Source organism: Rhinatrema bivittatum, chromosome 3, assembly GCF_901001135.1.
Source record: "Rhinatrema bivittatum chromosome 3, aRhiBiv1.1, whole genome shotgun sequence".
Classification (NCBI taxonomy): Eukaryota; Metazoa; Chordata; class Amphibia; order Gymnophiona; family Rhinatrematidae; genus Rhinatrema; species Rhinatrema bivittatum.
Window position 1 is genome coordinate 136,503,744 of NC_042617.1, and position 15,632 is coordinate 136,519,375.

The following is a 15,632-nucleotide window of genomic DNA, read 5'->3' on the forward strand; positions in this document are numbered from 1 at the left end:
ATCTCTGGAAATTTATGAAAATGTATTTAATCGTTTTGAAAGTAAGGAAGAAGACAGCGTTTACAATAAGATTCAAATATTTTTACTTTTGTGTATATATCCTATTGGTCTTTTATTTGTAATTTTCTGGCAAGGCGGGGGGGGGGGGGGGGTATACATACCTTGTATTTGGATTGTTTGGATTAAAAGTAGAGTAGTCATGGCAACTGCCCTAAATGTGGCTATAGGGAGGCGTCCCTAAGTCATTCTCTTTGGGATTGCCCTGTGGTTTAAAAATTCTGGCAAGATGGTTCTAGGGAAACCCTTGGACATAACTCCTTTGGGCAAAGAGGGAGCCCTTTTTATATATGCGTTGCTTGGTCGGGAAGCAATGCATTTTATCGTGTTGGTTGGATGAAGCTATGTCTACTCTACCGAATGGCACAAAAAAATTGGTAGTACTACTTTGCCTGGAATCCCAGTCCATTAAAGCAAAACCTCTTGCTCAAGTGAAAGGGTTTATTTCCTAGCATGTAGCCAGATGGATTCAGGACCAATGGGTATTGTGTTCTCCTGATAGCAGATGGGAGATGGAGTCAGATTTCAAAGGTGCAGCATGCTTAGCTCTTAAATATTTCTCCATCTCCCATAGCAGATGCAGGACACTATCCAAAAGAATAGTGTAACATTTACAAGAGAGAAGAAAATTTACCTTTAAGAAGAGAGCCCCGCTTCTCCTGCAGTGAAACCTAACGGTCCCTCCCCCAGTCGAGATTTTCCTGAGGTCGATTTGATATCCCTCAGAGGTGAGCCTTAGTCCGCCGGCCAATTCCCGGCGTGGACGTTGCCCCCAGGGTGGCTGAAAGGCAGTGGGTGCAGATTCGAGCGCGGCGGTGAAGGTATTTCCCTCTTTCCCCCCCCCCCCCCCCTGCAGCTGGAGACCGCCCGGCACATGACTGGTAAGTGCCGAGACCAGGTAAGGTAGAAACCTTTTCTTCTAACACAGATTCGGAAGACTCACGCCTTCTTCGCCACCTGAATGTCAGCAGACTTCTAGTCCGATACCTCAAGAGATCGGAATCCTTGTGCAAAACTGATCACCTGTTCATTCTTCACAGCGGGAAGAAACAAGGGGAAGTGGCATCGCGGGCGACCATAGCCTGCTGGATCAAAGAAGTCATTAATGCTGCCTACAAAGAGGCAGGAAACCACTACTTCTACAGGTCAAGGCGCATTCAACAAGGGCCCAGGCAGTCTCCTGGGCTGAAATCAGGCTGCCTTCGCCAGCCGAGATCTGTCGGGTGGCGACATGGTCCTCCCTATACACCTTCTTCAGGTTCTACCGCCTGAATATCCAGGCCAGGGAGGATACAGCCTTCGCAAGGGCAGCACTAAGTAGGCCACTGACAGCCTCCCACCCAGTAGGGGAGTAGCTTTTGTACATCCCATTGGTCCTGAGTCCATCTGGCTACACGCTAGGAAATTGAAATTATCAGATAAGTAATTTCTCTTTTTCCTTAGTGTAGACAGATGGACTCAGCATCCCGCCCATGGCTGCTCCAGAAATAGAGAACCTCGGATATCAGTCTTGAGACTGTATGGGTAAGCCTCGGCCTACCTCTGTTAAGACACCCGCAGTTACCTAGGTGTCGGCGTTTATTGTTTCAGCGCACTGGCGGTATCCAGTGCCAAAACGTTTTTATATATATAATCAGTTGAACCTGTTCAAAGTTAATCAAGTGTACTCAAATGTAATCAAGTATCAAGCAACATATATCTACACTGGCTTTTTCAGGAGAATACTGAAGAGCTAAGCATGCTGCACGGGTATATGTAGTCTGACGTCAGCTTTGAAATCTGACTCCATCTCCCATCTGCTATCAGGGGAGCACAATACCCATTGGTCCTGAATCCATCTGTCTACACTAAGGAAAACGAAATTATTAGGTAAGCAATTTCTCCAATAGTGTTTGGAAACCATTTTTGGGTTCTCTGCCAGCCAATTTGCGACAAGTGGTTTTACGCAATGTGAAATATTCTATATCATAACTTAGGAGTGGTGCTCATATAAGAGAGGTCTCAATCTTCACATTATTCCATTGTATTCTTAGTTCCCACTGCATTTCTGTGTAGGTAGGAATTTATTGTTATATGCCCTCTGCTATTACGGGGCCTGTGTCATACCCTTTATGCCATATTATGGTGATATATCATGTTGACCTATACACCTTCTTATAAGAAGAATGAAACCTTCCTCCCACCCTTTGGATACTATCCCCACCAAACTGCTCCTGGCCATCCCTGACTCCATCGCTAAAACATTGTCGGACATCATAAACTGCTCACTCTCCCAAGGACTATATCCTGACGACCTCAAATTGGCCTCCATCAAACCTCTACTCAAGAAACCCAACTTGGATTCTAAAGACCCCAACAACTTCCGTCCTATCGCCAATCTCCCATTCATAGCCAAGATTCTAGAAAAAGTTGTCAATACTCAACTCTCCGAATACATAGAAGAAAACAAAATCCTATTCCAATCACAATACGGATTTCGCAAATCACTGAACACAGAATCCCTCCTCATCTCCATGTCTGACTTCATATTAATGGGCCTTGACAAAGGCCAATCCTTCCTCTTAATTCTACTGGACCTATCAGCCGCCTTTGATACGGTCAATCATTCCATTCTCACTTCCATTCTGGCTTCTATAGGTATCTCAGGCACCGCTCTCTCATGGTTTAAATCTTTTCTCTCCAACAGAGGCTTCAAGGTTAAGATACAGAACAAAGAATCTTCACGAATGGACGCATCCATAGGAGTCCCTCAGGGCTCCTCACTGTCACCTACACTCTTTAACATTTATCTTTTACCTATCTGCCAACTCCTCTCCAACCTTAACCTCAAACATTTTCTCTACGCCGACGACATCCAGATCGTGATACCCATTAAAGAATCTTACACAAAAACATTGGTTCACTGGGAAAACTGTCTCTTCGAAATTAAACATCTCCTGGCTAACCTAAACCTAGTTTTAAACTCCTCTAAAACAGAACTGCTTCTCATCTCCCCAGATAACAATGCCATCTCTAATCCTCCAACTATCCCAACTACTACACAGGTGAGAGATCTAGGAGTATTAATTGATAACCGGATGAACCTTAAAGCTTACATCAACAGAACCACCAAGGACTGTTTCCACAAACTCCAAGTTCTGAAAAGAATTAGACCACTCTTCCACACTCAGGACTTCAGAACCATTCTACAAGCTATCATTTTTTCTAAGATCGATTACTGTAACTCTATCCTACTGGGCCTACCTTCCTCCTATACTAGACCCCTCCAGATGTTACAAAACGCTGCGGCAAGATTACTGACAAACTCCAGGAGGAGGGACCATATATCTCCAATCCTAAAAGATCTCCACTGGTTGCCTGTTCACTTTAGAATCCTCTACAAATCTCTTTCCATAATATACAAAACCATCCATCAACACACCCCACTCGACTTACAATTCCCATTCCAAATTTATAACTCCTCCAGACCAACAAGAGACACACTCAGAGGATCTCTTCAAGTGCCCCCAGCCAGATCTACCAAACACATTACCTTGAGAGATCGGGCCTTTTCAACAGCCGGCCCCCTTCTATGGAACTCCATCCCACCGGACCTTAGACAGGAGCCCAGTCTCCCAACCTTCAGGAAGAGACTTAAGACCTGGCTGTTTAAAAAAGCTTTCCCGGACACCGATTAATTCTATTCAGCCAGATTCTACCACTTCCACATGTAAAAATGTTATTACTAATGTAAATACCTATACCTAATGTTACTCTCTCCCTTTTCTTCTCTCCTCCCAGTTCTTTTACCTTGTTATTTGTAACTGCTTCCTTCTACACAAATAGGTTATTGAATTGTTCACTGTACACCCCTGTTATATGTAAACCGGCATGATGTGTTTGCAACATGAATGCCGGTATATAAAAATTTTAAATAAATAAATAAAATAAAATATATTGGTCATAGCAGTTATTTTGGAGCCTGGTACTAGGAGACTGGGGGGAAGGGAGGGGAAAGTGAAGGGGTCTTATTATACTATACTATTGTATCTCTTGTACTCAGCATTGGTTTTTGTAAACAAGCATTTGTATTATGTGAAAACTATAGAAAAAAAAGTAAATAGAGTATAGTGCATGTTTTCTGCATGAAATTGAGTTATTCATGAGCACGACTCTTCTGCATGATGTATAGTGAAATGCACTAGAGGGTAAGGTAATACTAACTATTGTCTTATTTCATTTAATAGAAAATTGGAAATATCATCTGGGAAACTAGCAAGATTTGCTGATGGCTGTGCTGTTGTACAAGTAAGTCTAAAAATTTTATCTTTTAAAGAAAAATAATTTGTGGGAAAACATAAAAGGCTTCTTCTTTAGGTATGCTAATGTACTTCAGGTAACTCATCTCTGAGAAATTTTTTAATCTGTTTTTCTATCTCGTATCTTAATGTAGCACTAATAAAAGGTAACTAAAATGTATTGGTTGAGGGGAAGGGTTAGAAAGCTAGAATGGGATAGAAGTATAGTGATGAGATGGAGTTAAGTAGCAATACGGATACTAAATTTAGCTACTTTGTTCTATACGTAGCCAATTGTTTCTCTGAAAGAAGCAAATGAAGCAGGTTACAGATTAAAGCAGTATAAAGTGTTTTTGAAATTTATTAGCATCATTAGGGTTCTTTTTATTCTGATTTTTCATTTGTGAGATTTTTGTGTAAATATATTTGTTTTGTTCATAAACAGAGTAAAGATTGTATACAACTTAACCAGGTTAACAGTACCAACATATCACTCTGTACAGAGAGCGCTTTTCCTACTCTTTTCCCATCCCTCCTCCCATCCCCCAATTCAGCATAGAGTAGGAATTTAAACAAACATCCCATCTAGCACTGGTTAGGAGCAGCATGGATTACAATACTATTTTCAATTTCAGGGCATTTAGAGTTTCTATAGGTAGACTTTTAACATATGGACCCCAAATACCCAGATTCTATAATCCATCAAATGTTGTTTCCAGCATTAATGTATTCCATTGGGCCAGGGCCGCTGACTGTAGCCAATGACTCATAATACACTTTTTAGCAATTGCTAGTACTTTGTATAATAAGCGAACACTATCATCTGTCATGGAAAGGGTAAAAGGCAAGAGCCCAAACATACACGGCTGGTTGTGTTTAGATAGATGTTCTCCTAACACTCCACAAACTACCCGTCATACTTGGTCCCAGAAAGACTGGATTACAGCACAATCCCATAGGTTATGAAATATTGTGGCTTGTGAATGAAAACGTTTAAATCATTGGGGAGAGGAAATGATACCCATTTTATTAGCTTGTACAGGGGATATTACCAGCCTATGGGCTATATGTAAGTGCTGGTCACGGAGATCCACTGAGACCAAACACCGATGAGTGTCTACGAAACATTCCTTTAGGTCCATTTATATCAAGGTCCTCATGTCCTCTTTCTCCCATTTAGTAATAGTTTCTGCCACGAGCATGGAGGCTTTTCTATTTAGCAAAATATTATACATGTTGGACAAACTTATAAGTGCTTTTCTGAAAAACTGTGAGCAACTTTTGAAATGCGATAGAAGTTGACTCACTTGTTCAGATAAGAGGTTTAATGTAGCTGACTATATGGAAGTAAGTCAAAAAGTCTGAGGGTCTAAAGCCCAGATGCTGCTGGCAAGAATTTCCAATCCCTACACATACTGCAGATAAGATTATGCCTATGCAAAGACCCAGGCATCTTTTCTGCGGGAGCATGGAGAATGTAACAGAGATCCAGGGGACATATTAGCCATTCTTCTAGTGTGACATCTGAATACAAAGTGGTCCATGTAATGTCTGACAACGCAACGACAGTAGCTTAGCTCAACCGCCAGGGTGGAACCAAGAGCAAGCAGGAGTTAGGTCAATGGATGCGAGACCCCGCTGGCCGCATCCCACAGTGCAAAGGTTCCCCGATTCTTCAGTCTCAGAAGAGATCAGTGGTCCCTGGGGATCAATGCTCTCATTCAAACCTGACCTGAAGAAGAGTTGCTATACACCTTTCCTCCATGGCCCTTGCTGGGCAGGGTCATCTACAGAATCGAGCACCACAGGGGGTTTAGTCCTACTAGTAGCTCCAAATTGGCCCATGCGTCCGTGGCATGCGGAGACTCCTGGTTTAGACCTCTTTGTGTCTCCCATTGCACAGAGGCCTGCTTCAGCAGGGACCGGTCCTTCTCGAGGATCCGACTCGATTCTGTCTTACAGTCTGGCCCTTGAGAGGGCTAACCTGATGAAGCGAGGATATTCTGTAGCAGTAATTGCCACCTTACTCCATGCTCGGAAGTTCACTACGTCCCAAGCATATGTGTGTGCCTGGAGATATTTGAGGCCTGGTGCGAGGAACGCAGTGTCCCCACCTCGGGAGGTCAAAATTTTTGCAGGACGGCTTGAATAAAGGTTTTAGCCTTAAATCCTTGAAGGTCCAGGTGGCGCTGTCTCCTGTTTCAGTGGCGAGGTGAACAGAACCCGTCTGTTGGCTCATCTGGACGTGGCCCATTTTCTGAAAGGGGTGAAGCACCTTTGGCCAATGGTGGCCGGTTCCCTTGTGAAATCTTAATATAGTTTTGGAATTTTTGGCAGGTTCTTCCTTTCAGCCGCTGCGCAGTCTTTCCTTCCATTTATTAACCTTGAAAACAGTGTTCGTTGTGGCTATATGCTCTGCACGAAGCATCATTGGACTGCAGGCATTGTTGTGTTGGGAACCGTTCCTCCGCTTAACTGCAGGAGCATTACAGCTTCATATCTTTCCATCCTTCTTGCCCAAGGTAATCTTGGAGCTTCATTCAAATCAGTCCATTTCGTTGCCATCCCTAGATAAGCACAAGGTTCCGGAAGAATACCAACTCCATCAATTGAATGTCGGTAGACTTTTGGGGTGGTATCTGGAAGTTTCTGAACCGGTCCGAAAGATGGAGCGCCTGTTTGTCCTTCATGGTGGAAGGAAGCAGGGTGAACCACCTTCACGGGCTACCATAGCTTGCTAGATTAAGGTGGTGTTCACAGGAGCCTATGTGGAGGCAGGAAAGCCATTACTTTCTCAGGTTAAAGCTCATTCCACTAGGGCTCAGGCGGTCTCATGGGTGGAAGCTAGGCTGCTGTCTCTCATCGATATCTGCCAAGTGGCGACGTGGTCTTCCTTGCCCACTTTTTCCAGGTTTTATCACCTGGACATACAGGCCCGAGAAGCCACAGTGTTAACTGGACTGCAGGCAGCCTCCCGCCCCAATTGGGATAGCTTTTGTACATCCCATTGGTCCTGAGTCCATCTGGCTACACGCTAGGAAATAGAGAAATTATTTACCTGATAGTTTCGTTTTCCTTAGTGTAGACAGATGAACTCAATTTCCCGCCCACGGCTGCCCAAGAACGGAACCAAGGATTGGTCCCTAGATCAGGGCATCTATATTCTTACTGGGGTTCAGTGTTTGGTTGAGTACGTTTACGGTTATCCATTATTAATCATATTTTTAATCAAGTTTTTTCATTAGCATGACCACAGTGGCTTTTGAAGAGAATACTGAAGGGCTGAGGTCACTGCAGAGGTGTATGTAGGGTGACGTCAGCTCTGAAATCTAACTCAGTCTCCATCGGCTGGCAGGAGAGCATAATCCATTGGTCCTGAGTCCATTTGTCTACCCTAAGGAAAACAAAATTATCAGGTAAGTAATTTCTCCATTATGTGAGTAAACACAGTGTAAAAGTGCCCTTTTGAAAATTACTATTCCTTGCCAGTGCAGGTAAAAGTAGCTACACTGTGAACAGCATACATTCTTTTCCTGTTGGTGGGAGCAGGGCTAGGTTGGGGGAGGGAATGTGCATGCAAGGATTTTATTTGGAAATCCTTGTGCATACTTTCACACACGTACTTTGCACCTGCTTCAAAGCAGATGAAGAGTACACAGGAACAAAAGTACTGGCTTTCCCCTGCCAGATCTAATTATCAAAGGGAAACTCCGTGGGCAGTTTCCCTTTGACAATTAGATTGCAGGCCTGTGGGTACCAGTACTGAATTTTCTGTCAGGTCATACCAAGTTGCTAATGAGGGACTTTTTTTGAACTTCCTTATTTTTCCTCATTGCAGCTGGATTAGAAGGTAAAATGGCCTTAACCTTCAATTAAGAGGGCAATTTTTAAATAGCTTTGGAAATTGCCTTCCCTACAGTTAGATCACATTTTTATACATTATGAATGATTTTAGAGTACATATCATTAATTATTTTATTATGGCATACAAAAAATTGAGAGAGGTATGGGGGTATGTGAAGCTGAAAAGGGGTCTGTGTTCTCTGAAAGGTTGGGAATCCCTGCTTTAAGGCATTAAAGAATAAATCTTGGCCAAGGTCGGATAGATGCGTACTGTCTGATTGCATGCCCATTTGTGTCTGTGATAACAAGTTGGCAGATTTTGTAATCTGATTTGATCTTTCCATACTCTGTAACATGAGCAGGAATGGACCACATCGGTGGCGAGGGTCAATTACAGACTAAACAATATGGGTTCCTGGCCACCAGAAGGTAAGGAGTGCAATGTCATTCCTGATCACCTTCACCAGCTGCCTACCAGACAGATTGCCCAAATCTTTGCCTCCAAGATGGATTGCTAACATGTGTAGGCGAGCCAGGCTGGCAAGCAGCTGCTGAACACCTGGAACCAAACCAACACACCCAAACATCCTGTGTTGCTAGTCCCAGGTGGGTACCAAAGGAGCTGTATTTCACATGCCTCTATGCCCAGAAGATATATGGTTGGTTGACACATGATCCATATTGTCCTCCACAATAAAGGGAAAAATTCAGTTAATTTAAGATCTTGGCAAATCATCCTCATGTCTAACATAAGAGGTGCAAGTAGTGGAGCGCCAGTGACCTATCTGCTGGATGGATCCAACTGGGAGACTGGAGGTAGATGCACTGGAGGCTGCCACAATCCTGAAAGAGTGGGTTCCATACCTCCTAATCTATATTCCAGTGGCCTGCAGGGCCTGTCTGAGAACAGCAGCAAAATATTCTCAGGTTGCGCAATCTTTGTGCACCAAAAAATAGGAGATAGTTCCTCACAATGGGTACTTGGCAAATAAGGCCTGGTACGTTTGACAATCTGAATTGTCCTTTGCCCAGCTGGTCCATTTTTGACCATTGTATGTGTAATATAAGCTTGTCCTCAATTTGTGAGATTGTTCTTTGCTAATAGGCCACCTTTGTTCACTCTGCTGTGTGATGCTGCTACTAATTCCCCAACTCACAAGGCAGCAAAAAAAGAATAATGAAAAGGCCACTCTGAATAAGGCTGTTTTCAAATTTAGAATAGGCTACTGCTGGCAAAGAATGTCAAAGGTCCAAAAAGTGTTCATGAGTGACAAGCTTGTCTCTCTCACTTACCCGGCCACTATTGTTTCAGTGGCAAAGGCCATACCTGCTAAGTGCAAACGCACCAGTCCCCTAGAAATCCCAGAATGCTTAGCTGAAATAATGTTCTCTACCACCAGATGTTCTGGGATGAGACCAGGTGCCATATTCCTGCTCATACAGAAGCTTCCTGAAAACAGACTACTGGCAATGAGAGTGTCAGCAATTAAGAACATAAGAACATGCCATACTGGGTGAGACCAAGAGTCCATCAAGCCCAGCATCCTGTTTCCAACAGTGGCCAATCCAGGCCATAAGAACCTGGCAAGTCCATCCATATCAGGACAACTGGCTGATTCGGGCAAAGACGGAGTCTCTTTGCCGCTCAACAGTTCAGATTCGTCTCTCTCTTGCAGTCCCTAGGTCGGGTGATCAACTTCGACAAGAGCCACCTGACTCCCTCCCAGTCATTGGAGTTCCTAGAAGCCCTGTTCGACACTCATCAGGGAAGGGTATTTCTTCCCGAACAGGTTCAAGATTTGTTGTCCAATCCTACTCCAAGAGTGTGGGATTATTTGCGGGTCCTCTGCCAGATGACATCCACTCTGGAATTGGTTCCTTGGGCCTTTGCTCATATGAGGCCGCTACAGTCCTCATTGCTTTCCCGCTGGAACCCGGTTTCCGAACAGTATCGCCTTCTCCTTCCCCTTTCGGATATGGCTCGGTCCAGTCTGGTGGCTACTGGTGGACAATTTGCGACCATGGAGTACCTCCGGAAGTCCCCGATTGGACAGTGTTCACCACGGATGCCAGTCTCTCCGGCTGGGGAGCAGTTTGTCAGGCAATGTTGGTCCAAGGCCAATGGTCCAGGGAAGAGGTCCAGTGGTTGATCAATCATTTGGAAACCAGGGCTGTGCAATTGGTGTTGCTGGCTCTTCAGCCCCTCCTACAGGGAAAGTCGGTCCGAGTTCTGTCCGACAACGCAACCACGGTGGCGTATATCAAACGCCAGGGAGGAACCAAGAGTCAACTGGTGGTGCTGGAGGTGCAACAATTGATAATCTGGGCAGAGCAACATCTAGTTAGCATAGCAGCCTCTCACATCGCCTGGGTCGACAATGTTCAAGCCGACTTTCTCAGTCGTCTTCGTCTCGACCCCCGGAGAGTGGGAGTTATGCGAAGAGGCCTTTCAGCGGATATGTGACAGGTGGTCCAGCCCGGCAATGGACCTTAGGGCAACGTTTCAGAATTCCAAGGCCCCTCGATTTTTCAGTCGTAGGCGAGAGCGGGGAGCGGAAGGGGTGGATGCCCTAGTGGTTCCCTGGCTGAAGGACATTCTCTACATGTTTCTGCCCTGGCCTCTCTTCGGCAAAGTACTGAGACGGATAGAGGCTCACCAGGCGGGGGTCGTTCTACTGGCGCTGGAGTGGCCACTACGTTCATGGTTTGCGGATTTGGACGGCCTGGTGGACTTGTGCACAGTCTGGTGGGCATTCCCTTACAGTTTCGGGATCTGCCATACCTTCTCTGTCATGGTCCTGTTTGTTTAGAAGAGGTGGAGCGCTTTTGTCTAGCGGCATGGCTTTTGAGAGGTGCTGGCTTAAGAACAAGGGTTATTCAGACGTGGTAGTGGCTACTCTTCTGCGTTCGCGCAAGCCCTCCACGTTCCTGGCGTATGTCAAGGTGTGGAGTATTTTTGAGTCTTGGTGTGTGGAACCAGTTGGATACCGAAGCCCGCGTAGGATCTAATATTTTGTCTTTTTTGCAAGCCGGCTTGGCTAAAGGATTGTCCTGCAGTTCTTTGCGGGTGCAGGTAGCAGCCCTTGGTTCTTTTTTTTTTTTTTTTGTCAAAATAGTTTTTTAATGTATAAGGTTTTTATTATTTTCGCAATAAAAAATACACTCAATGGAACCCGGCATTGGAGGGGTTACTCTGTACCTCCAGCGCCGCAACTTTACAATATATGCGAATTTCGTGAACTCTCCCTTCAATTATCCCCCCCCCTTCCCAACAAATGAACCTAGTAATCATGCTGTGAGAGTGAAATAAAAATACTACGAAATGATGCACCACAAATACAAGTCACATTGTCCACTTTCCAATAGAAAGTCCAAGTCAATCATTTAAAATTAGACTCCTAGAATGGTGCGGCAGTGCCTGTAGATAAGCATCCCAGACTTCCAAAAATCCTCAGCGTTTCTGCGGTGTTGTGCGGGAGCCGAGGTCCTCCATGCGTAACAGATGATGTAAATGATTTCTCCAAGTCCAAAACGAAGGAGGGTCAGTACTCCTCCATTGCAACAAAATCACCTTTTTCCCCACCAAGCATGCCTTCAGAATGAATAACCCAATCCCTCTTTTTCTCTCTGGGAGTTTTGGTAGGCAGCCAAACAAAAATGTCATAGGTGTTATGGGCAATGTAAGAGCTAATAATGTCATGAGATATCGAGCAATGCGCTCCAAAACCGTCTAATAGGGGGGCATGCCCAAAAAGAATGAGATATCGTGCCAACTGCACTATTACATCTCGTACAAAGATGAGAAAAGATAAGCTTTGATTGATAAGCTACTTGTACTGTCACATAAGCCCTGCGGAGAAATTTATACTGCATTTCTCTATAATACATATTGTCTGTGATGTGGGAAATTCGACGAAAGCATGCTCGGAGTATTGATAGTGATATCACAAACAGCCCATCTTTGTTTCAACGATCTACCAAAACCTGATAGGTGTCCGATTCAGAATGCTTAACCAGAAGCTTATAATATCTTGACATCGAAGGTATTTTACTACTGTCTAACATAAATAAATCTACTAATGAGTGAAACACACTAGGACTCAACGTGTCTGAAGGCAGGGATCTTATATAATGTTTTGCTTGCAAGTAGGGGAGAATCTGTGTTCGACTCACATGATACATGGACTGTAACTCCAAGAAGGATAATAATTCCCCCTCGTCATTGAATAAATGACCTAGGCGTGTTACACCTTTCTGTCTCCAGAGATGAAAACCCGCTGTTTGGGACCCAGGGGAAAATTCCAAATTACCCTGTAGTGGTAAAAGGTCTGCACATACCCGAGGGACCTTGATAAGTTTCGTCACCGCCATCCAAGTCTGTCTAATAGGTGCAATAGATGGGGATTGAACCAAAATAGTAGGCAAGGATTGGGAAGGAGCTTGCAGGACATAGTTTAAATCTAAAGGGGCCACCAAGGCTTGTTCCGCAGGAACTTGTATAAAAGAGGATTTGTCAAGAAGCCAATCTCGTACAAGTCGGAGGTTACCCGCCAAGTTATACAACCCAATATCAGGAACTCCCAGTCCTCCCTCTCCCCAACGCGCCCGTAGAGTTCGCAACGGGACACGGGATTTACCCCCTCGCCAAAGAAAAAGCTTGTCAAAATAGTTTTTATTGAAACAAGGGTAGTACAAAGCCAGAGAAAAAGACTCCACCCTGCCCAACAACATAAGGTACAGTTCCACAGATTACAAACCGTAGGCAAAACACCAATGTGACAGACCATTATCCCAAAACAGTATATGCAACATGAGAAAACAGGATTCTGCACATACCCCTGACCCATGTTTTTCATATGACGCTTGCACAAACCAGTAACCAGGAACCCTGCCCCCCCCCCCCAAAAAAAACCATACATACTTATCCCCAACCCAGGGTGTTTTACTTCCCCCAAGACTAACATCCCAGCAACCACACACCAGACATCCCACAGTCACTCACCCCTCCCCTCCCCCCCCCACTCCCCCTGAGACCAAGGAATCAATTAAGTCCAAACATTGGAATAACCCACTGTGTGCAAGTTCGCCTGCAACCCCCCCCCCCCCCCCCCCCCCCCGGGGAGGCCCTGAAAGAAGACCTGCCAGCAGTCCTCGTATTGCTTGTCTCGTTTACGGTGGCCCGAAAGACAATCCATGCGCTCCATATGAAGTTCCATTGTCATCCGAGTATTCCACGCTGCAACCGAGGGCGCGCTATTTGGTTCCACCCACACAGTAACCCTGCATGCCAGTAACATCGCTAGGCGAGCGAATTTAGCTTTGGCCGGCGGGCATGGGAGAGAACCGTACAGCGGGTGAGTGACCAGCATATTGCCCGCACAGTGTGCTGGAAGGCCAGTACATTGAGAAACAGCCTGTGTCACCTGAGTCCAGAGAGGAGTAATCGTTGAGCAAAATAGAAGATGCAGCAAGGTACCCTCCTCCACGCCACATTTTATGCAGAGCGGGGTATCCGAAAGCCCCATCCGGAACCGCCATACATCGTCATAGTAGGGGAGATGCAGGAACCGATATTGAAGCTCCCGAAGCCCCAGGTCCGGATTCTCTGTATGTAAAGACTGGATCCATCGTTTCAGCTGTACAAGAGTCACTTCGCCGTCCAGAAGAGACGACCAGCGGGAAGCTAATAGATGAAGATGATCTTGACGTTTGTAATCCGCACACAGTCTTTTCCATCTCGTAATGGATTTGGCCAAACGGATGTTGTCAAAGTTTGGTGGCAAATAACGTTTCCGCGGCGAGTTCCTCCTTTGACCAATGGAACGTTTGAATATAGTGACGTACTTGTAGGTACCCAAAGAAATGTTTGGGTGACAGTTGAAAAGTTCTAGTGAGAGTTTGGAAGTCTACGAGTTCATGGGTATCTGGATTGAACAGGTGGTAAAGATACACCACCCCTTTAGTGGCCCAAAGTTGAAAGATGCCCCGACAATCCCAACCCGGACGAAAATCCAAATTTCCCAGAAGTGGAGTCAGCAGTGACAGGAGACCCCTCAAGCAGCTCAACTGGCGCGGCCATCTCTAAGCCTTGATATAAGGATAAAGCAAATGTCTCGGGTATACCAATGCTTGCAGTCCCCTCTGGTTGATCTGAAGTAGAGAGAGAGGTGTCCAGGGAGCAGTCATGCTATTTAACAAACCCTCATCACAATAAAAATATTTACCCACAATCCATTCCCCCACAAACCGCAGCTGGCATGCAGCATTGTAGAGCCGGCAATCCGTAACCTCCTGCCTCCCGAGCATGCTCCAAGATAGTGTACTTTATCCTCGCCCTTTTACCCCTCCATAGAAATCGAGAGAACCCCCTCATGCAGGCGCTGCACATCCCGGACAGTTAACCAGCAGGGTAGCATGTGCAACAGATATAGAAGTTTAGGGACAAGGATCATTTTAATCAGTGCACATCATCCAAAAAAACTCAACGGGAGAAGATTCCAAGCCGTCAGCTGCAGTAGAACGGCATCTATTTTATCAGTTATATTAAGATCATATAAGAGGTGCAAGTCTCGGGGGGCCCATACCCCTAAATATCTGAGCTTTCCCGGCGCCCATGTAAAAGGGAATGGTTCTTGCCAGCTCTTTGGAGCCCAGGGTCCAGTGCCAATGCTTCAGATTTTGAGTAATTAATTTTGAGCCCCGCTATCTCCCTGAATTGGTCGAAGACCGTAATAACAGGCACACTACTATGCGGACGTCCAACAAACAATAATATATCATCTGCGAATAATACTACCTTTAACTGGGTGACCGCTGAGGCTAAGCCCCGAAAAACACCACTCTTCCCGCAGACATATAGCCAAGGGTTCGACCGCTAGCACGAAGAGGAGCAGTGACAGAGGGCACCCAGTTGCACCCCGCATTGTAACATGATGGGATCTGTGAGGGCCCCATTTAATAAAATACGGGCACTCGGGGATTTATACAAAGTCCTAAGCCACGTTACAAATGCCCCGTTAAAGCCATATTGTCCCAGCATCCAGAACAGATACTCCCAAGACACTGAGTCAAATGCCTTTTCAGCATCCAAGCTCAAAATCATGGCTTCTTCTGAGGAATGATAGCTTAAGGCAGCTATGAGGCGTCGTACATTCCGTACTTCCTGGCGCCCCTTAACAAAACCCGTCTGATCCGCTCCAATTAATGTGGGTAGAATTAGATTTAGACGGGCCGCTAGCACCGCCGCCAGGATTTTTAGATCAACATTGAGCAGGGAAATGGGTCGGTACGAGCCCACATCGGCTGGGTATTTGCCCTTTTTTGGTAGGTCCACAATGACAGATTGGTTTGTCCCAGCAGGTAAATCCATGGTGGTGACCAGCTCATTGTAAAATTTAGAAATCTGGGTCAGAAGGTGAAACTTGAGGATTTTATAGAATTCCGCCCTGGATCACC

General features: G+C 45.3%; 1 protein-coding gene across 1 annotated transcript in view; it reads left to right on the forward strand.

Annotated features, from left to right (window-relative positions):
* PNPT1 (polyribonucleotide nucleotidyltransferase 1) overlaps positions 1–15,632 on the forward strand; it is a 217,967-nt gene that overhangs the window by 387 nt on the left and 201,948 nt on the right. Inside the window, exon 2 of the mRNA XM_029593742.1 lies at positions 4,284–4,344. Within this exon, the coding sequence (XP_029449602.1) occupies positions 4,284–4,344 (61 nt within the window). The remainder of the gene's footprint in view (positions 1–4,283; positions 4,345–15,632) is intronic.